The sequence below is a fragment of the Tachyglossus aculeatus genome, chromosome 17, assembly GCF_015852505.1.
Source record: "Tachyglossus aculeatus isolate mTacAcu1 chromosome 17, mTacAcu1.pri, whole genome shotgun sequence".
Lineage (NCBI taxonomy): Eukaryota > Metazoa > Chordata > Mammalia > Monotremata > Tachyglossidae > Tachyglossus > Tachyglossus aculeatus.
Genome location: NC_052082.1, coordinates 38,209,956 through 38,230,857, shown reverse-complemented (window position 1 = coordinate 38,230,857; position 20,902 = coordinate 38,209,956). Strand labels below are relative to the sequence as shown.

At 48.4% G+C, this 20,902-nt stretch overlaps 1 protein-coding gene across 1 annotated transcript; it reads right to left on the bottom strand.

Moving 5' to 3' along the window:
- Positions 1-1,382: 1,382 nt before the first annotated feature.
- On the bottom strand, positions 1,383-20,583 carry LOC119939475 (carnitine O-palmitoyltransferase 2, mitochondrial-like). Its single transcript, XM_038759522.1, has 5 exons — positions 19,947-20,583; positions 14,812-14,892; positions 14,198-14,304; positions 6,234-7,544; positions 1,383-2,949 (listed from the first exon to the last, which is right to left on the bottom strand). The coding sequence occupies exons 1-5, from the start codon at positions 20,141-20,143 to the stop codon at positions 2,618-2,620; spliced, it is 2,028 nt and encodes a 675-aa protein (XP_038615450.1). The 5' UTR covers positions 20,144-20,583; the 3' UTR covers positions 1,383-2,617.
- Between the last annotated feature and the right edge of the window lie 319 nt (positions 20,584-20,902).

Here is a 20,902-nt window from a genome sequence, read left to right as displayed (position 1 = left end):
GAGGTCGAGAAGGCTACCCGGCCTAATTCTCCTTCTCCTTCCCTCTGCTTCTCCCTCTTTTTCCTACTCTTATCTCTTTCTCTCTGACAATGCCATTTTCACCACACACTTAGTTGCCACTTCCCACCCCCAACAGTTGATGGGAAGGGAAAGATAGGAAAGTTTCTTTCTGGAGCCCTGCCTAGTTGCCCAGATTGGCCTTCCCTTGGTGGGTGGGTGCGTGGGTGCGTGGATGCGTGCATGTGTGCGTCCGTCCTTTTTTTAATAGCATTTATTAAGCACTTACTATGTGAAAAGCACTGTTCTAAGCACTGGGGAGGTTACAAGGTGATGAGGTTGTCCCATTGGGGGCTCACGGTCTTAATCTCCATTTTACAGATGAGGTAACTGCGGCACAGAGAAGTTAAGTGACTTGCCCAAAGTCACACAGCTGACAAGTGGTGGAGTCGGGATTTGAACCCATGACCTCTGACTCCAAAGCCCGTGCTCTTTCCACTGAGCCACGCTTCTTTCTCCTTCCTTCTATCACCATGCCTCCCCTAGTTCCCTTTCTCTTTACACTCACCCACCCAGCCTCTCTCTCTCGCCCTGCCTAGTTGCCCAGATTGGCCTTCCCTTGGGTGGGTGGGTGCATGCGTGCGTCCTTCTATCACCATGCCTCCCCTATTCCCCTTTCTCTTTACACCTACCCACCCAGCCTCTCTCTCTCGCTCACTTGCTCTCCCTCTCTTCCCTTTTTTTCTATCCCACTTGGAGCCCACTTCACCCAAGACCGCACCAGCCACTTTATTTTGGGTTTGTGGGTCCCCCCACAATCCCATGCAGTCAGTTCTGCCTAGCCGTACCATCCAATCAGAAGGCTAGGGCTGGTCCTGTCAGCAACCCCAGGTCTCTAGTATTTTGCACGTGATTCTTCACCACCCAAAACCCCATTTTCTTTGGCAGGTCAAGAGGCGTGTGGACAGAACCTGGGAAATAAGGAAGATTTCCCAAGTACCTGGCAGGATTCCTGTATAAAGTGAGGTTAGAAAATCCATTAAAGCCAAAGGAGTGAAAAACTTTGGCAATTTGATTGTATACTGCCAAATTGTACACTCCCTGAGGGTAGGGATGCCTACTAATGCTATTTTACTTGTAGTGCTTAGTTCAGTGGTCTGCACACAGTGGGTGCTCAGTAAATACAATTGAGTGATTGTGAGCTCCTTGAGTACAGGAATCATGGCTACTTACTCTATTATACTCACTAAAGCACGTAGTAAAATACTCTGCACACAGTAGGTGCTCAATAAATAATATTGCTTGCTTGTTTGATTGATTTGTCTGAAATTCTAGTTTCATTTTAGATTAAATAAAAAAGTCAAGGGATTCCATGTTTGGTTCAAAGCAAAATTCTTATTCATAGTGTGAGGCCTTTTTCAAACACAGAACTTTCAAGCTTCAACCAAAACTTTTCCATTGCAAATACTCTGTGAGTCAAACATATCCCCAAACCATAATAACAATAATAACAATTTTGGCAGCTGCAACTTAAACTTAATAGAGGCCATAAAAGGAAATATTGGCTGGCCACGTTTAAAATGCCAAGAGGAAAGCCAGATGTTCATCAGCTGGAAAAGAGTATTTGATTGTTGCCTGGCCCTAGGTCCGGGCACTGGCCTGACAGGGCTGAATTTGGGCCTTGGAAGAATGCAGAGCTGAAGCCCCCTCCGCCCTCCCCATCCCCCCATCAGGACAGCTCTTGGGTTTCTGGGAAACCGCCCTGGACTGTATAAACTGCATTAAATGGGTGTTCAACTCTCTGACACCTTTCTAACTTTGTTCAAAGTTCTCTGATTTCTAGAGAAATGCTAGCACCAGGCTGCCTAAACAACTCTATCTGCTGCAGAGTCAGAGGGTCATTCAATTTTACTCAAAGAGGCCACTGTCCCAAGCCCTGTGGGCCCCAATGGGGCTCCAAATGCAGAACAGATGGAAGGTATCCCCCTGCTTTGGGAAGGGGAACTGTGGGAAGATATCATCCCCATCACCTTGTTCCAGACCTAGCAGACATGCTGCCAGACATCTCCAATCACCCTGAGGCTTCCCCAGCCCAGCCAGCCCGCCATCCCAGTCCACCTGTGAGACCTGCCCGGAGACAACCCCAATGGGCTGGGGCTCTCCTTCTGGGCTGAGGAATCCCAAGAGGAGATACTCTGTAGAAGCCTCCAACCCCCCAGCTGCTCAAGATTCAGATGAAGGGCACCCACTCCACTCCCCAAATGTGGCTTTAGAGACCCAAGAGCCCATTAGACACGAGATGTTGGGGAATCCCTTGATCTGACCCCAGGCCCCATCCATGGTGAATCTTCAAGTCATTCACTCATGGAACTGGCCAAGTCAAAGGCCTGACCCACTTGAGATCTCTCGCAGAGAAGGCCCTGAGAGTCTCCACCCAATCCCACCTGGCTCCACCTCTGGGAAGAGAAAGGTCTGGAGGGTGGGTGGGGGATCTAGCCTCTTTCAGCTGCAAGAACCACTTGGGAAGGGCACAAGAAGCTGAGAATGAGGAATGGAGGGCGGAGGCCTAGGCCGGGGGTCTCTCCCCCCGTCCTCCCAGCAACACAGTAGTTGAGCCGCTCTAACTAATAATGGGTTTGCCTTCTAAAATGAGCCAGATTTTCTCCAGGCATCTCTTCACATTCTGCTGGAATTCATTAAGGCTCTGGCCAGAGGAGCAGGAAATGTTGAACTGGAGGGCCTTCGGTTCCACTGAATATGCAATCCCAAAGCCACTCGATACTGCTGGCGGAAACACTCCTGCTTTCAAGGAGGGGCTGGCCAGCAGGCTGGTGGCCAGGATGCTGTGATTCAGGTGATTGTAGGCCGAGTCGAAGAAGAAGTCTGGTAACCAGTCCCCTTTGGTCGTTGCCAAGTGATGCAGAGCCCGTAGGTGTCCGTCAAAGCCATGGCCTGTGGAAAAGACACTCTGTCATGAACACGGGAAGATTTATCTAAATTCCAACTCCTCAGCAGGTAGAAGGAGAAGCAGTGTGGCTCAGTGGAAAGAGTCCGGGCTTTGGAGTCAGAGGTCATGGGTTCAAATCCCTGCTCTGCCACTTGTCAGCTGTGTGACTTTGGGCAAGTCACTTCACTTCTCTGTGCCTCAGTTCCCTCATCTGTAAAATGGGGATTAAGACTGTGAGCCCCCGTTGGGACAACCTGATCACCTTGTAACCTCCCCAGGGCTTAGAGCAGTGCTTTGCACATAGTAAGTGCTTAATAAATGCCATTATTATTAGTAGTAGTATTAAGGAGAGAAAATGATGAAAATCTATCCAGGAATCTGGAAAGCAGAGGCACTGGCAGATGTTCAGTGGCAATTCTCAGCTCATTAAAAATCAGAATATCCCAAGCTCCCAGAAGCTCCAAAGCTCTCAACAGACCTGATGGATGGCCAGACCGTATCTATCTCCAGGCAAGAGCCAACTTTTCCTAGGTCAAGGCACGGGGCACAACGTAGACATCTGTCCTGTTTTCTGGGCTGGGTGGCTGAGTGGGCTGAGGAAGCTGAGATAGATCTGGTTACATTGCCAAGATCCGCCCTTTTCTCTCCATCCAAACCACTACCCTGTTCGTTCAAGTTCTCATCCTAGCCCGTCTGGACTACTGCATCAGTCTTCTCTCTGATCTCCCAGCCTCGTGTCTCTCCCCACTTCAATCCATACTTCATGCTGCTTCCCGGATTGTCTTTGTCAAGAAACGCTCTGGGCATGTTACTCCCCTCCTCAAAAATCTCCAGTGGCTACCAATCGATCTGCGCATCAGGCAGAAACTCTTCACCCTCGGCTCTCCATCACCTCGCCCCCTCCTACCTCACCTCCATTCTCTCCTTCTACATCCCAGCCCGCACCCTCCACTCCTCCGCCACTAATCTCCTCACCGTGCCTCGTTCTCGCCTGTCCCGCCGTCGACCCCCGGCCCACGTCATCCCCCTGGCCTGGAATGCCCTCCCTCTGCCCATCCACCAAGCTAGCTCTCTTCCTCCCTTCAAGGCCCTACTGAAAGCTCACCTCCTCCAGGAGGCCTTCCCAGACTGAGGCCCCCCCTTCCTCTCCCCCTCGTCCCCCTCTCCATCCCCGCGTCTTACCTCCTTCCCTTCCCCACAGCACCTGTATATATGTACATATGTTTGTACATATTTATTACTCTATTTATTTATTTTACTTGTACATATCTATTCTATTTATTTTATTCTGTTAATATGTTTGGTTTTGTTCTCTGTCTCCCCCCTTCTAGACTGTGAGCCCACTGTTGGGTAGGGACTGTCTCTATATGTTGCCAACTTGTACTTCCCAAGCGCTTAGTACAGTGCTCTGCACACAGTAAGCGCTCAATAAATACGATTGATTGATTGATACGTCTGCTGCTTACCTAGAGCCACAAATGAGGAGGAATCCATCAATCAGGTATATTTACTTAATGCTTACTCTGTGCCAAGCACTGAACTAAGCACTGGGGATGGTTCAATAGAGTTAGTAGAGCCCATTATTGCACTCAAGGAATTAAGCATCAAATGGGGAAGGCAGACATTAAAATAAATTTCAAGCAGGAGGAAGGATTATGACCTAGTGAGAAACAGCCGGCCTGGGAGTCAGAAAACTTGGCTTTTAATCCTGGCTTTGTCACTAGTCTGCTGTGTGACCTTAGCCAAATCACTTTTCTGTGCCTCAGTTTCTTCATCTGTAAAATGGGGATTAAGACTGTGAGCCCCACGTGGGACACTGCCTGTGTCCAACTTGATTATCTTCTATCTACCCTAGTGTATATTTCAGTGCCTAGCACACAGTAAATGCTGAACAAATACCATTGTAAAAAAACAATTCTGTCCAACCTGATTAGCTTAGCCTCTTCCTCAGACTGTGAGCCTGGTGTGAGCCAGGAGCTGTGACTGACCTGATTATTCTGCCTTTACCACAGTGCTTGATACATAGTAAGTGCTTGACTGTGAGCTCATTGTGGGCAGGAACCTGTCTACTAACTCTGTTATATTGTACTTTTTCCCATGTGCTCAGCACAGTGCTCTGTACACAGTAAGCGCTCAATAAATACGATTGATGAATATGGACTCAGTAAACACTACTGATTGATTGATTGATTAATGAATTCCATGATTATTATTGCTCTACAAGAGCCAGTTTGCTGTTTGAGTAACCTTCAGGAGCTGCCGGAGAGGACCCTCCTTATCTTCCCTCCCAAACCCTGTCCTCTCCCGAACTTTCCCATCACTGCAGATGGCACAACCATCCTTTCCGTCTCACCTTGGTGTCATTCTTGACTCCATTCTCTCATTCAACCCACATATCCAATCCGTCACCAAATCATTTTGGTCTCACCTTCACAACATCACTAAGATCTGTCCTCTCCTGTCCATCCAAACCGCTACAGCATTAGTACCATCACTCATCCTATCCCGCATAGATTACTGCATCAGCCTCTTTTCTCACCTCTTAAAACCTCCTGCCTCTCCCCACTCCAGTCCATACTTCACTCCGCTGCCCAGATTATCTTTATACAGAAATATTCAGAGCATTTCACCACCCTCCTCAAAATCTCCATTGGCTGCCTATCCACCTCTGTAGCAAAGCAAAAACTCCTCACTATTGGCTTTAAAGTTCTCCATCACCTTGTCCTCCCCTACCTCACCTCCCTTCTATTCTTCTACAACACAGACTGCACACTTTGTTCCTTTGGTGCTAACCTTCTCACTGTACCTCCATCTCACCTGTCAGGCCGCCGACCCACATCCTACCGCTGGCCTGAAATGCCCTCCCTCCTGATTTCTGCCAATTACTCTCCCCCGTTTCAGAACTCTACTAAAGGTGCATCTCCTTCAAGAGGCCTTTCCAGACCTAGCCCCACTTTTCCGCATCTCTCACTCCCTTCTGTGTCACACTGACTCACTCCCTTTGCTCTTCCCCCCGTCCCTGCCCCACAACACTTATGTATATATCTGTAATTCTATTTATTTATATGGATGCCTGTTTATTTGTATTGATGTCTGTCTTCCCCCCTCTAGATTGTGAGTTCGTTCTTGGCAGGGATTGTCTCCCTTTATTGCTATATTGTACAAGCCCTTAGTACAGTGCTCTGCACACCATAAGTGCTCAATAAATACGATTGAATGGAAATGAACTGACTGAACCCTCAACTGATAGAAGGTCCCCTCCTCCCCCAAGCCCCACGAGCCTACTCACCAGCAGTGGCTTCCCTGATCAATTTCACATGGTGACGGGAGCAGTCAGCAATCATGTTCTGGAATTCGCCCACACTGTGTTCAAAAGGTTGTCGGATGAAGGCCTCTGCACACCGCTTTGTGTGGACAGAAGCCACGTGGAGGGTCTCAGTGCGACCATGTTTGAAGGCTGCGATGCTGCAGGACTCTGTGGTTGGAACCGTAGCATTATACTGTCCCAGGAAAGCCATCTGCAGGGAGAGCTGGATCACAGCATCGGGACTCACCCCCTGATTCTTCAGAAACTTTTTGCCTCCCTGCTGAAACCGACAAAGCCGGACAGCCAGGTTCTGTGACAAGGCATTGAACCGAGCCCTGGCCTGGACTATTCCTGCTTTCAGAGAGTCGTCCAATACAAAGTTGAGCTTCTTCACTGGGGCCAGTGAGTTGTCTGCTCCTGTTTTCTGCTGGCCCCAGGGAATGACGGCCGGGAAGTGGCTGCTGTCTTTGAAAATGTATTCCAAGAACCGAAGATGAGTTGTGGCATCACCCCAGGAGCGCTCAAAGTGAACGGCTGCCTGTCCATCCTGGGTCAGAATGAGGTTGAAGGACTTGTCGAACCAGCGGTTCATGCCATCACCGTGCAGAATGTTGTGAGACAGGTGGTCAGGGTTCTGGATGGGAAAGTCATCCAGGCACAGGCAGAACACGGCCGTCTCCACTTTCTTTAGTGTGTTTTTATTGTCACTGACCTGGAGGCTTTGCCTCAGCTGGGCCCAAGTGTCTCGGTTTTCGCTGGTCAGGTAGGCCAGAGGGAACTCAGGAATGGGGCAGTCATCGGCCAGAATGTACCCCAGGCGAGCCTGGATCTCAGCCGCCTTCACTATGTTACCATCACGGTCCAGGACGTCAAAGACATAGAAATTCCCTCTCCTTAGGACCAGCAGGTGTCGGGCCTTTTCGTCAGTGTGAAGTTTGTCTTTATAGAACTTAGGCAGGCGGGTTGTGCTGAAAAGCCTGAAATTCTGGGACATATCCATGGGGTAAACATTAACCATGGAGGCAGCAGTGCACACCAGAGCCTGAGGGACCCATCGGATGAGCTTCTTAAACCCCTCGGTGTCCGTCTTCTCTGGGTAGAGGTGCAGGACCTCAGGCTCAAGGTAGCCATCCCTGAAAGTCTTGAGGAACCGGAGAGCTGAAATGGTCAGGTTGGTTGCTCGGATGAGCTGGTCGTTGTGGCCCGGGTTTGGGTCTGGATGGAAAGCTAATCCTACATTAGAGCTGAAGGCAAGGGGGCTGCGGAGAGTTAGATATGTATCCAGCCACAGACCTGGGAAGAAAGGAGTGAAAAGTGAGAAGAGGACAACTCTGGGACTCAAACCACCCATGTTTGTCCTCAACCTGGAGCTCCTCTGCCTCACCTCTTTCACCCCATGGGCCCCCTGTCTCTGCTGGTCCCTTTCCCTCTGAACCCCCAAACCTCTAGGATGCCCTCTTCCATCAGCCTTAGATGTAAGCCTCATGCAGGATGGGAAATGTGTTCAATCCGATTATCGATATCTCTTCCAGCACTCAGTAAGGGGCTTTTGCACATAGTAGTACTGATTAAAAATCTTAATCAGTGGTACTAGAGAAACACTGTGGACTACTGCAGAGAGCCCAGAGGACGTGGGTTCAAATTCCAGCCCCACCATTTGTCTTCTGTGTGACCTAAACTTCTTTGTGCCTCAGTTTCTCCATCTGAAAAACAAGGGTCCAATACCTGATCTTCCTCCTGCATAAAGTGTAAGTCCTATGTGGAACAGAGATTGTGTCTAATCCAATTGGCTTGTATCTACTCCAAGCACTTAGAACAGTGTTTGACCCACAGTAAACACTTAACAAAGCTACAATAATTATTACTAATTACAGTGTTCTGAACAGAGTAGTCAGTTGTGCATGGTAGGCTCTCAGAACGGCACTCTGTATGAGATAGATGTCAGTGCCATGCTCCAAACTCAGCTGATGCTTAGAACAGTGTTCTAGACGTAGGAGAGGTCGGTGCCCCATACATTGCTCTTCAGTCAAAAAACATTCAGTATAGTATTCTTCATCTAGTAGACATTTAGTGCAATGCTCCTATAATAGTATGTAAGTACTTAGAATATGCCAAGAACAGAGTTAGACGTAATCATATCAGACACAGTCCCTGCCCCATGGGTCTCACAGTCTAAGAGGGAGGGAGAACAGGTATTTTATCCCCATTTTACAGATGAGGAACCTGAGGCACAGGTTAAGGAATTTACCCAATGTGTAACATTAGGAAAGTAGCAGTGCAGGGACTATAATAATAAACATAATTATGGCAATAATTATGGTACTTGTCAAGCACTTACTAAGTTCCAAGCACTGTTCTAAGCACTGAGGTAAATAGAAGTTAATCAGGTTGGACACAGTCCCTGTCCCGCATTGGGCTCACTCTCTTAATCCCCATTTTGTACAGATGAGGTAACTGAGGCACAGAGAGGTTAATTGTTTTTCTGCCACAAAGCAGACGAGCGGCATACCCAGGATTAGAACCCATGACCTTCTGACTCCCATGCCCCTGCTCTATCCACTACACCACTACAGTTTCTGCCCTTGGAAGAATCCCAGCCTGACTCCCACCTTCTAACTGTGGGAGTCCCTTGAGGGCTTAATTCTGGTCCCCTTCCCCTCAGCACAAATTCTGGTGTAGATTCTCTATACCAACACCCTTGGGGAACTCAGTCACTCCCATGGCTTCAATTACCATCTCTATGCTACAACTCTAACCCTGATCTCTCTCCTTCTTGTCAGTCTCACATTTTCTTCTGCCTTTAAGACATGTCTGCTTGGATGTCCCACTGACAACTCAAAACTTAATATGTCCAAAACAGAACAGCTCATCTTCCCACCCAAATCCTGTCCTCCTCCTGACTTTCTCATAACGATAAACAGCACCACCATCGTCCCTGTTGTACAAACCCATAACCTCACCTTACATATTCAATCTGTCATCAAATTCTGTCAGCTCAACCTTCACAACATTGCTAAAATCTGCTCTTTCCTCTCCAACCAAACTGCTACCACATTGATCCAAGCACTTAACATATCCTGTCTTGATAATTTCATCAGCTTCTTGCTGACTTCTCCACCACCTGTCTACACTCCCCACTTCAGTCCATTTTTCACTCTTCTGCCTGGATCATTGCTCTAAAAATGTTTAGCCATGTTTCCCCATGCCTCAGGACTCTCCAGTGGTTGTCCACCCCCCTCTGCATCAAACAAAAACTCCTTTCCATTGGCTTTAAGGCCCTCAATCTCCTTGCTCCATCCTATTTTACCTCACTGATTTTGTACTACAACAGATCATGTTCACTTGGCTCTTCTAACACTGACCCATTTACTGTACCTCAATCTCACTATCGCACCACTGACCTGTTGCCCATGTCTTGCATCTGCCCTGGAACTCCCTTCTCCTTCGTATACAATAGATGGTCGCTCTTCCCATCATCAAAGCCGTATTAAAATCACATCTCCTCCACGAGGCCTTCCCTGATGAAATCTTCATTTCCCCTACACCCTCTCCCTTCTGTGTCACCCTTGCACTTGGATTTGTACCCTTTATTCACCCCACCCTCAGCACCACAGCATTTATGTACATATCTATAATTGATTTTAGTGTCTGTCTCCTATAGACTGTAAACTCTTTGTGGGCAGGGAGCTTACAATATAACTCTGTTATATTGTCCTCTCCCAAGTGCTTAGTACAATGCTCTGCACACCATAAGTGCTCAATAAATACTGTTGATTGATTGAACCCTATACAGTGCTCTGACCACAGCAATCAGACCAATTCTCAGCAAACAGTAGGCACTCAGTAAATACCATTACTTGGTTTACTGTCAGGCAAAAGTGCCATCACGGTGGCTCCATAGCCACACTGTTGTAGAAACCCAGCCGGAGGTCCAGCGTAGTAGCAGGAATGCTCAAATCCATTCCAGATCCCGAAATTCCAAGAAGGAGTCTGGACCTTTCTACTCGACTTCCCACCTGCTGTTCCCGGCTAAATGGGGTCAGGTCACCCTTAGGGCCAAGGAAGTCTGGGTTCCAATCCCAGTTCTGCCACTTGCCTGATGTGTGATCCTGGGCAAGCTGCTTAACTTCATTGTCTCAGTTTCTTCTTCAGTTAAATACTTCTTTTTTCTTTCTTTAGACTGTGAGCTTCATGTGGGACAGGGACTAGGTCAAATCTGATTGTATTGTACCTTCCATAGTGCTTGGCACAGATGAAATGCATAATCAACAATATTATCAATGACTGGCCCAGAAGGTGAACAGATAGAAGAAACTAGGCACGTTGTGATTGATTTTTAAAGTGAATCTCAATCAATGATATTTATTGAGCAGTTACTATATACCAAGCACTGTACTAAGGACTTGAAAAAGAACAACACAGAGTAGGTAGACATGCCTCCGACAATGAACAAAACACAGTTTTTATTTACTTTAGATACTGCCTAAGAAGATAACACTTAGCGTGGCCCCCGCTGCTCCCGCAAGGATCCTCTCCTCAGAGCGCGCCGCCATAGACGTCCGGGACTCCGTTCCCGAGAGGCCCAACCGCCTGCCCGCCATCACACCACGTGGCCCCCGCTGCTCCCGGAAGGCTCCTCTCCTCAGAGCGCCGCCACAGACGCCCGGGACTCCGTTCCCGAGAGGCCAGCCCGCCCGCCCGCCCGCCATCACACCGCGTGGACCCCGCTGCTCCCGGAAGGAACCTCTCCTCAGAGCGCGCCGCCATAGACGCCCGGGACTCCGTTCCCGAGAAGCCAGCCCGCCCGCCATCACACCGCGTGGCCCCCGCTGCTCCTGGAAGGATCCACTCCTCAGAGCGCCAGAGAGGCCCGCCATGGACGCCCGGGACTCCGTTCCCGAGAGGCCCGCCCGCCATCACACCGCGTGGCCCCCGCTCCTCCCGGAAGGCTCCTCTCCTCCGAGCGCCGCCATAGACGCCCCCTGCCTCCACCACCCCCCACCCTTAAGCGACCTTCCTTATAGTGCCCCCCAACCCCCCTTCCCGGTCCGGTCCTGACTGACTCTCCCCTCCCCCCCACCCCGGGAAAAAGGCCCTTGTTATCACCAAGTTACATTAACGACAACCTCATTCGCACCTACTCAGCCCTCCTGTCCCGCCATCGACCCCCGGCCCACGTCCTACCCCCGGCCTGGAATGCTGCCTCTGCCCATCTGCCAAGCTAGCTCTCTCTTCCTCCCTTCAAGGCCCTACTGAGAGCTCACCTCCTCCAGGAGGCCTTCCCAGACTGAGCCCCTTCCTTCCTCTCCCCTTCGTCCCCCTCTCCTTCCCCCGCATCTTACCTCCTTCCCTTCCCCACAGCACCTGTATATGTTTGTACATATTTATTACTCTATTTATTTTACTTGTACCTATCTATTCTATTTATTTTATTTTGTTAGTATGTTTGGTTTTGTTCTCTGGCTCCCCCTTCTAGACTGTGAGCCCACTGTTGGGTAGGGACTGTCTCTATATGTTGCCAGCTTGTACTTCCCAAGCGTTTAGTACAGTGCTCTGCACACAGTAAGCGCTCAATAAATACAATTGATTGATTGATTGATTGGTAACATCTACTTCACATTCATTTCAGTGCATTAATAATAATAAGATAATCAGGTTGGACACAGTCCCTGACCCACAGAGAACTCATAGTCTAAGAGGAGGGAGAAGAGGTATCTTATCCCTTTTTTGCAAATGTGAAAACTGAGATTCAGAATAGTGAAGTGATATGCTCCAGGTTCCACAGCAGGGAAGTGGCAGAGCTGGTACTAGAACGCAGGTTCTCTGACTTCCAGGCCTGTACTCTTTTCCCTAAAGCCACACTGCTTGCTACTGCCATCGGAGCTTTCTAAAGTTCAGAAATGTGCCCTTGCTTCATAGAACCCACGGCTACAATGTTTCCTTCCCTCCGCCTTTTTTTTAATGGAATTTGTTAAGTGCTTACTATATGTCAAACACTGTTTGTCAACACCAACTCTCTCCTCGACCCCCTCCAGTCTGGCTTCCGTCCCCTACATTCCACGGAAACTACCCTCTCAAAGGTCACCAATGACCTCCTGCTTTCCAAATCCAACGGCCCTATCCTAATCCTCCTCGACCTCTCAGCTGCCTTCGACACTGTGGACCACCCCCTTCTCCTCAACACGCTATTCAACCTTGGCTTCACAGATTCCATCCTCTCCTGGTTCTCCTCTTATCTCTCCGGTAGTTCATTCTCAGTCTCATTTGCAGGCTCCTCCTCCCCCTCCCACCCCGTTACTGTGGGGGTTCCTCAAGGTTCAGTTCTTAGTCCCCTTCTGTTCTCGATCTACACTCACTCCCTTGGTGACCTCATTCGCTCCCACGGCTTCAACTATCATCTGTACGCTGATGACTCCCAAATCTGCACCTCTGCCCCTGCTCTCTCCCCCTCTCTCCAGGCTCGCATCTCCTCCTGCCTTCAGGACATCTCCATCTGAATGTTTGCCCGCCACCTAAAACTCAACATGTCCAAGACTGAACTCCTTGTCTTCCCTCCCAAACCCTGCCCTCTCCCTGACTTTCCCATCACTGTTGATGGCACTACCATCTTTCCCGTCTTACAGGCCCACAACCTTGGTGTCATCCTCGACTCCGCTCTCTCATTCACTCCTCACATCCAATCCGTCACCAAAACCTGCCGGTCTCAGCTCCACAACATTGCCAAGATCCACCCTTTCCTCCCCATCCATACCACTACACTGCTTGTTCAAACTCTCATCCTATCCCTTCTGGACTACTGTATCAGCCTCCTCTCCGATCTCCCATTCCCGTGTCTCTCCCCACTTCAATCCATACTTCATGCTGCTCACCGGATTGTCTTTGTCCAGAAACACCCTGGGCATGTTACTCCCCTCCTCAAAAATCTCCAGTGACTACCAATTAATCTGAGCATCAGGCAGAATCTCCTCACACTCGGCTTCAAGGCTCTCCATCACCTCTCCCCATCCTACCTCACCTCCCTTGTCTCCTTCTACAGCCCAGCCCGCACCCTCCACTCCTCTGCCGCTAATCTCCTCACTGTGCCTCGTTCTCGCCTGTCCCGCCGTCGACCCCCGGCCCACGTCATCCCCCTGGCCTGGAATGTCCTCCCTCTGCCAATCCACCAAGCTAGCTCTCTTCCTCCCTTCAAGGCCCTCCTGAGAGCTCACCTCCTCCAGGAGGCCTTCCCAGACTGAGCCCCCTCCTTCCTCTCCCCCTCACCCCCTTCTCCATCCCCCACGTCTTGCCTCCTTCCCTTCCCCGCAGCACCTGTATATATGATTGTACATATTTATTACTCTATTTTTTACTCGTACATATATATTCTATTTATTTTATTTTGTTAATACAATCAATCAATCAATCAATCGTATTTATTGAGCGCTTACTATGTGCAGAGCACTGTACTAAGCGCTTGGGAAGTACAAATTGGCATCACATAGAGACAGTCCCTACCCGATAGTGGGCTCACAGTCTAAAAGGGGGAGACAGAGAACAGAACCAAACATACCAACAAAATAAAATAAGTAGGATACGTTTGGGTTTGTTCTCTGTCTCCCCCTTCTAGACTGTGAATCCACTGTTGGGTAGGGACCGTCTCTATGTGTTGCCAACTTGTACTTCGCAAGCACTTAGTACAGTGCTCTGCACACAGTAAGCACTCAATAAATACGATTGATTGATTGATTGTTATAAGCACTGGATAGATACAAGTAAATTAGGTTGGGAACAGTCCCTGTCTCATAGGGCTCGGGAGGAGGGAGAACAGGAGAAATGAAGCACAGAGAAGTTAAGGTACTTGCCCAAGGTTGCCCAGAAAGCAGTTGGCAGAACCAAAATTAGAACCCAGGTCTTCTGACTCACAAGCCTGTGCTCTTTCCACTAGACCATACCCAAACACATCCTACCTGAAATATAGCTTGTATGTTTATTCTTTTTATCCTGAGAAACAAGCATCCTTTGCAGTTCTTTCCCAATTCCAGTCTTAAAACTCTGTGAAAATCCTTCTGTTTGCCTGCAATAATAAGAAAGGAAATCATGATGTCAGGTAATTGTTACAGGTAACAACTTAAGTGAAAACAGCCAGACAAAGTCTATGGAGTAAAGCTCTGATTTTGTGTTGCTCTGACTGGGATGCCTGGACTGTCCAATAGCCAGTACTTTGGGAGACCAAAAACCAGGGGGATGGAGGAAACACAATCTGGACACAGAAAAACAAAGCCTCAATCAGTGCTGCATCTCAGCTACAAACTGGAAGACAACTGTAGCAGACAAGAAAACAGGGCCTTTTTTTGAGCTTAAAGCTTCAAGAGGATTGGGAGTCAGAGGGTAAAAAAAAAGCATTGTGAGGTGTTGTGTTAAGCACACATGGCAGCCCAACAGTGGTTTGCATTGGGTGACTGTTGGCTCTTTACAACTCACACACTGCCATAGCCAAACTTCACATTCAGTATCAGTTTCAAACGTGGAGGAGACGGTATTGTGTGAGTGGGTTTGTGTGTGTATGTGTGTGTGTTTGTACCTGAATTGTTCCTCACTTAAAAGAGGCATCTGGGCTTGCAGGTATCTCTTAACTGAATCTTCTAGTTTGGGAATAGGAAGTCTGAAGAAAAACAAAGATATCGTTATTAGAATTGATACATGGATAATGGGCATTTCTAGCAGTCTGCCATTCTAAAATAAGCAGAGGGGTGCAGATTACATTGCTCCTAGCTGTAGTAGATTACAATCCCCTTGAGGGAAGGGATTGGATCTACTTACTCTATTGTACTCTTCCAAGGGCCTGGTACTTTGCTCTGAATAAGTAGGCACTCAATAAATTTCATGGATGGATTGAAAAAACAGTGCTCCAATTACTTCAGCATGCAAATAGGACAATGGAATTTGTCCCCTAACAAGAGGTGTGGAGGGTACGTCTGGGGAAAATCCCTGGAGAGCTACAGGTAAAGGAGGAGAATGAGTGTTTGGGGTGAGAAGGAAACTAAAAATACTAATGAAAATAGTAATTGTGGTTTTTGCTAAGTGCTTACTCTGTGTCAAGTCCTGGTCTTAGCACTGCAGATGAGAGGGCCATATGGTAAATTTAATTAGTCCTAGGTGTCCTGCCTGGGGAATGAGGCAGTTTTGCCAGTTATGTCAGGCTCATGCCCCACTGGCAAGATTGTCCTGGCCTCAGTCTCGTTGGCCCTTGCCTGCCACCTCCCTTGCTGCCTGCCTGGCCTGTCCCACAGGTTTTTTGTTTTGTTTTGTCTTGGTATTTCATTCATTCATTCATTCAATCAAAGCTATTGAGGGCTTAGTGTGCAGAGCACTGTGCTAAGCACTTGGGAGAGAACAGTACAACAATAAACAGACACATTCCCTGACTACAATGAGTTTACAGTCTAGGGAAGTGGGAGACAGACATTAATATAACTAAATAACTTGCAGAAGTGTACTTCAGTGCTGGGGCCTGTGAAGGGGGAAGAACAAAGAAAACAAGTCAGGGCAATGTATCAGCATTCTTTCTGACCTCCCAACCTCCTGTTGCCCCCCCCCTTCAGTCTATGCTTCACTCTGCTGCCCGGATTATCTTTCTACAGAAACATTCTGGGCAAGTCACTCCCCTCCTCAAAAATCTCCAGTGGTTGTCTATCAACCTCCATATCAAACAAAAACTCCTCACTACCTTGCCCCCTCCTACCTCACCTCCCTTCTCTCCTTCTATACCCCAGCCTGCACACTCCGCTCCTCTCATGCTAACCTTCTCACTGTACCTCGTTCTTGCCAGTCCCACCATCGACCTCCGACCCACATCCTACCTCTGGCCTGGAATGCCCTCCCTCCTCAAATCTGCCAAACAATCACACTCCTCCCCCCGCACCTTCAAAGCCTTACTGAAGGCTCATCCCTTCCAGGAGGCCTTTCCAGTCTAAAACCCCCTTTTTTCTCAGGTCACCCTCCCCACCCCACAGCACTTGTGTATATATGCACATGTCTATAATTCTATTTATTTATATTAATGCCTGTTTACTTGTTTTGATGTGCATATATCTATAATTCGTTTTATTTATATTTATGCTATTGATGCCTGTTTGCTTGTTTTGATGCCTGTCTCCCCCCTCCTAGACTGTGAGCCCTTTGTGGACAGGGATTTTATCTCTTTGTTACTCAACTGTACTTTTTAAGGGCATAGTACAGTGCTCTGCACACAGTAAGCACTCAATAAATACGATTGAATGAATGAATGAATGCAGAAGAGCGTGGGAGAAGAGGAGAAGGGGGCTTAATCAGGGAAGGCCTCTTGGAGAAGATATGCCTTAAATAAGACTTTGATGGCAGGGAGAGTCATTGTCTGTAAGATTTGAGAGGGGAGGGTATTCCAGACCAGAGGCAGGACATGGGTGAGGGATCGATGGTGAGATAGATGAGACCGAGACACAGTGAGAAGGTTAACATTAGATGAGCGAAGTGTGCAGCCTGGGTTGTAGTAGGAAAGTAGTGAGGTGAGGTAGGAGAGGCCAAGGAGGTTGAGTGTTTTAAAGCCAAAGGTGAGTTATTGTTTGATGTGGAGGTGGATGGGCAACTACTGGAGTTTTTTTGAGGCCTTGGGAAACATGTTCTGAACATTTTTGTAGAAAGATAACCCAGCCTGCAGAGTGAAGTATGGACTTGAGTGAGGAGAGACAAGAGGCTGGGATGTCAGCAAGGAGGCTGATGCAATAATCCAGGTGGGCTAGGATGAGTGATTGTATTAGCATGGTAGCAGTTTGGATGGAGAGGAAAGGGCAGATTTTAGAGATTTTGTGATGGTGGAACTGACAGGATTTATTGATGGACTGAATATATGAGTTGAATGAGAAAGAGAAGTCAAGGACAATGCCAAGGTTATGGGTTTGTGAGACATACAGGATGGAGGCGCCATCTACAGTGACGGGAAAGTCAAGGGGAGGATAGGGTTTGGGTGGGAAGATAAGGAGTTCTGTTTTGGGCATGTTAAGCTTTAGGTGACGGGAAGACACCCAAGTAGAGATGTCTTGAAGGCAGGAGGAAATGTGAGACTGCAGAGAAGGATAGACATCAAGGCTGGAGTTGTACTTTGTTAAGCGCTTGCTATATGCCAGGCATTCTAATAAGCACTGGGATAGATACAAGCCTATCAGGTTGGACACGGTCCATGACCCATGTGGGGCTCACAATCTTTATTCCCATTTTACAGATGAGGTAACTTAGGCCCAGAGAACTTAAGTGACTTGCCCAAGGACAACCAGAAGACAAGTGGCAGAGCCCAGGTCCTCTGACTCCTAGGCTCATACTCTTTCCACTGGATCACCCTGCTTTTCACCCTGGGCTGCAGCTATGCAACCTATGCTTGGCTTAGGGGCAGTGGCTGGCCTTTGACAGAACTTGAGAATACCAAACTCCCCTTTGCTTCCTCACTGACCTCCCTGCCTCCGGCCTCTCCTCTCTCTCGAATCAACACTTCACTCTGCTGTCTGGATTGTTTTTCTAAATTATCATAATGCATGTCTTTCCATACCTCTGAAACCTCTAATGGTTGACCATCCATTTCTGCATCAATCAGAAACTCCTCTCCATTGGCTCTCTTCTTCCTACCTAACCTCACTTTTTTCCCACCACAGCTCAGCCAGTATACTTCCCTCCTCTAACATCAACTTCCTCACAGTGCTTCGATCTCATCTCTCTCATCTTTGACCTCTTTGCTTACACCCTCCCTCCTGCCTGGAATTCCCACACCCATCCCCGCTCCTTCATATCCAATAGACTACCACTCTCCCCATCTTCAAAGCCTACCTAAAATAATAACTCCTTCAGGAAGCCTTCCCTGACTAATCCCTTATCTCTTCACCCTTGTGAGGAGTTAACGTCCCTTGTTATTATGTCACTTATGCACTTGACTTCATACCCCCTAAGCACTTAGGTTGTCACCCTGCCCCCATCCCCACCCCACGTATGTACAAATCCTTATAGTAATTTGCTTCCTCTACCTGTAATTTATTTTAGTGACTGAACCCCTGCGGTATTGTAAGGTCTTTGAATGAGGGAACATGTCTACTAACTCTGTCGTACTCTCCCAAGCACTTAGTACAGGGGCACTTAGCACAGGATTCTGAATACAGTAAGTGCTCAATAAATGTTATTAAAAACGTATTTCTTCCAAGAGGCCTTCTTCAACTAAGCCCCAGTCAGCTCCCTATAAACACAAGTGTCACTTCCTAGCTGAGGGATGGGACTTGGAGGCAGAAGGGGTAGAAGAGGGTTGGACGTCTACAATTAAAATACCAGATATAAAGGGATTAGATGTCATGCCAGAACCATCTAGGAGAAAAGAGAACTGGACTGCCCAGTATAAAACGACATCAAAGGCCATTCTTTAAGAGGCAGGTCTCTTTAGGGGCCTGAAGTCTCAACAGAGACCGGAGCACCATAAATTGAGGGGCTCCCTAAGCTCTCTCTTCAGGGCCAAGGCTGAGACACAGCTGTAGGATGGCCATTCGGCCACTTTTATACTGGCATTTTTATACTACATTTTCCAATTAGCCTTTCCCTGATTTGTGGGAGGGCAGTGGGTCAGGGTGAACGTGATATTCCTGAATACCATCAGTGGCCATACCTACCCACCTGTCAAGAGCCACAGCCTTGAAGGAGGGATGGGGCACATTAAATAACCAGAGACAACCTTTTCTCCCAAAGCCCTACTCCATGTAATCTTCCCATCACAGCAGACAACACCACAATCCTCTCTGTCTCTTAAGCCTGCATCCTTGTCATTACCCTTGATTCATCTCTCTCTTTTCAACCTGCACAGTCAGTCTCAAAATCCTGTCATTTCTTTGCAACATCTCCTGAATCCACCCCCCCACTTCCATCCAAACCGTCGCCATGCTGGTCCAAACATTTATCTAATCTTTCCTCATCGACTGGGGAACGAGGAAGCTAGTGCAGAGCCTCCTTGTCTCCAGCTTCCCCGCTCCCCAGTCCACTTCTCACTCTGCTGCCCAAATCATTTTTCTAAAAAACTTTCAGTCCATATCTCCCCATGCCTCAAAATCCCCCAAAGGTTGCCCATCCTTTTCTACGTCAAACCAAAACTCCTCACTATTGGCTTTAAGTGACTCACTCAGCTCTCTCCCTCCTACCTATCCTTGCTTCCCAACTACTACACTTCAGCTCTTCTCCAGCCAGTCTACTCACTGGGCCTGGATCTTGTTTCTTTTTTGCAACTGACTTTTTGGTTCCACCTTCCCTTCTGCCTGGAACTCTTTTCCTTTCACATCTGACAGACAACTGTTCTCCCCATCTTCAAGACCCTTCTTAAACAGCATCTCGAGGAGGACTTCCCTGATTAATCTCTCATCTAAGCTCAACATCGTAACCTATATCACTCCCAACTGCCACTTCAGAATTTCCATGTCACCTTAATTACTAAAGGCACTCACGCTCCTAGAAGCACTTAACTACATGCCTTTACTATCTTTATGATTCCCCCTACCTACAATTAATTTTAGGTAGATTATTAATTCCTAGAGGGTAGGAGTCCTCTCTACTAACTCCAGTGTAACCCCCCCAAATATTCAATAAATACGATTGATTGATTGACTGATTAAAACTGAGATTTGGAAGGAGTGCGCCTGGGCTCAAGGAGACCATTCTTACCGGGGCAGGCTCTTCTGGTAGTGTAGGGTGCTTACGATGCTCTTGTGCAGGTAATTTCTGGGCCTGGCGTTGGAGGACGCAAAGCCCCTGAGAGAATCTAGGCCGCCTGGAGGTCCTCGGAGGCGAGCTGTGCTCACTCCCACTCTGGCCACTCTGATCTCTCTCTGTGTCAGGGAAAAGAGCAGGTACCTGGCCATGGATGCTGGCAAAAAGGCTGCTCTGGGCAGCCTCAGAGCCTCTGGCACTTGGGGACTCCCAGCTCAACAGGAAGTGAACAGCTCTGCCTTCCACAGAAATAACTGCCAGGAAATGTGTGGTGAGGCTGTCCGTTAAGGTCCTCCAACACAGTTCAGCCTGGGCCCAACTGTAGCCTAGTCTTCACTCCTAGTCTCAAAGTCTTGCCCCAGGCTTCAGCCCCAGGACCCAATCCCAGCCCCAGACACTAGGCCCAACACCAGGCCTGAGGTCTAGGCCCTAGGGATCCTAAGCAGGGCTCATCTGCTTGATGTGGGGGTTAATTTGGGGACAGAGCTTTTGAGGGGGTGGGGTTTGGGGCAAAGCTTTGAGGGTGCTGTGTACAAAGAAGTGTAGGGGAAAGGAGGAGAGAAGGGAGGGAAAAAGGAGCAAGGAACACAGAGGAAAGGAAAAAAGGGGAAAGGAGGAAGAAATACAAAGCACAGAAGGAGGAGCACTTTCTTCTTCTCTCCCATTTGATCTTCTCAGGGTCCCAGGCCCAGATGATAGGGGCTTCCTTCGCCACCCCTAAGAGCTGCCCGACTTTTGCCTAACCGCCGTCTGAGTGCCCACCCCAGAATTCCACAGGCCCCGTTGCCATGACAGCCTCAATGGAGCCACGGCCTCGGAATTCTCACCCCAGATTTCACCCAGCCACTGCTCATGTTGCTAGGACAGTTTGTGCCTAGCACAGCTCCCACTTGAACTGTGTTTTCCCCAGC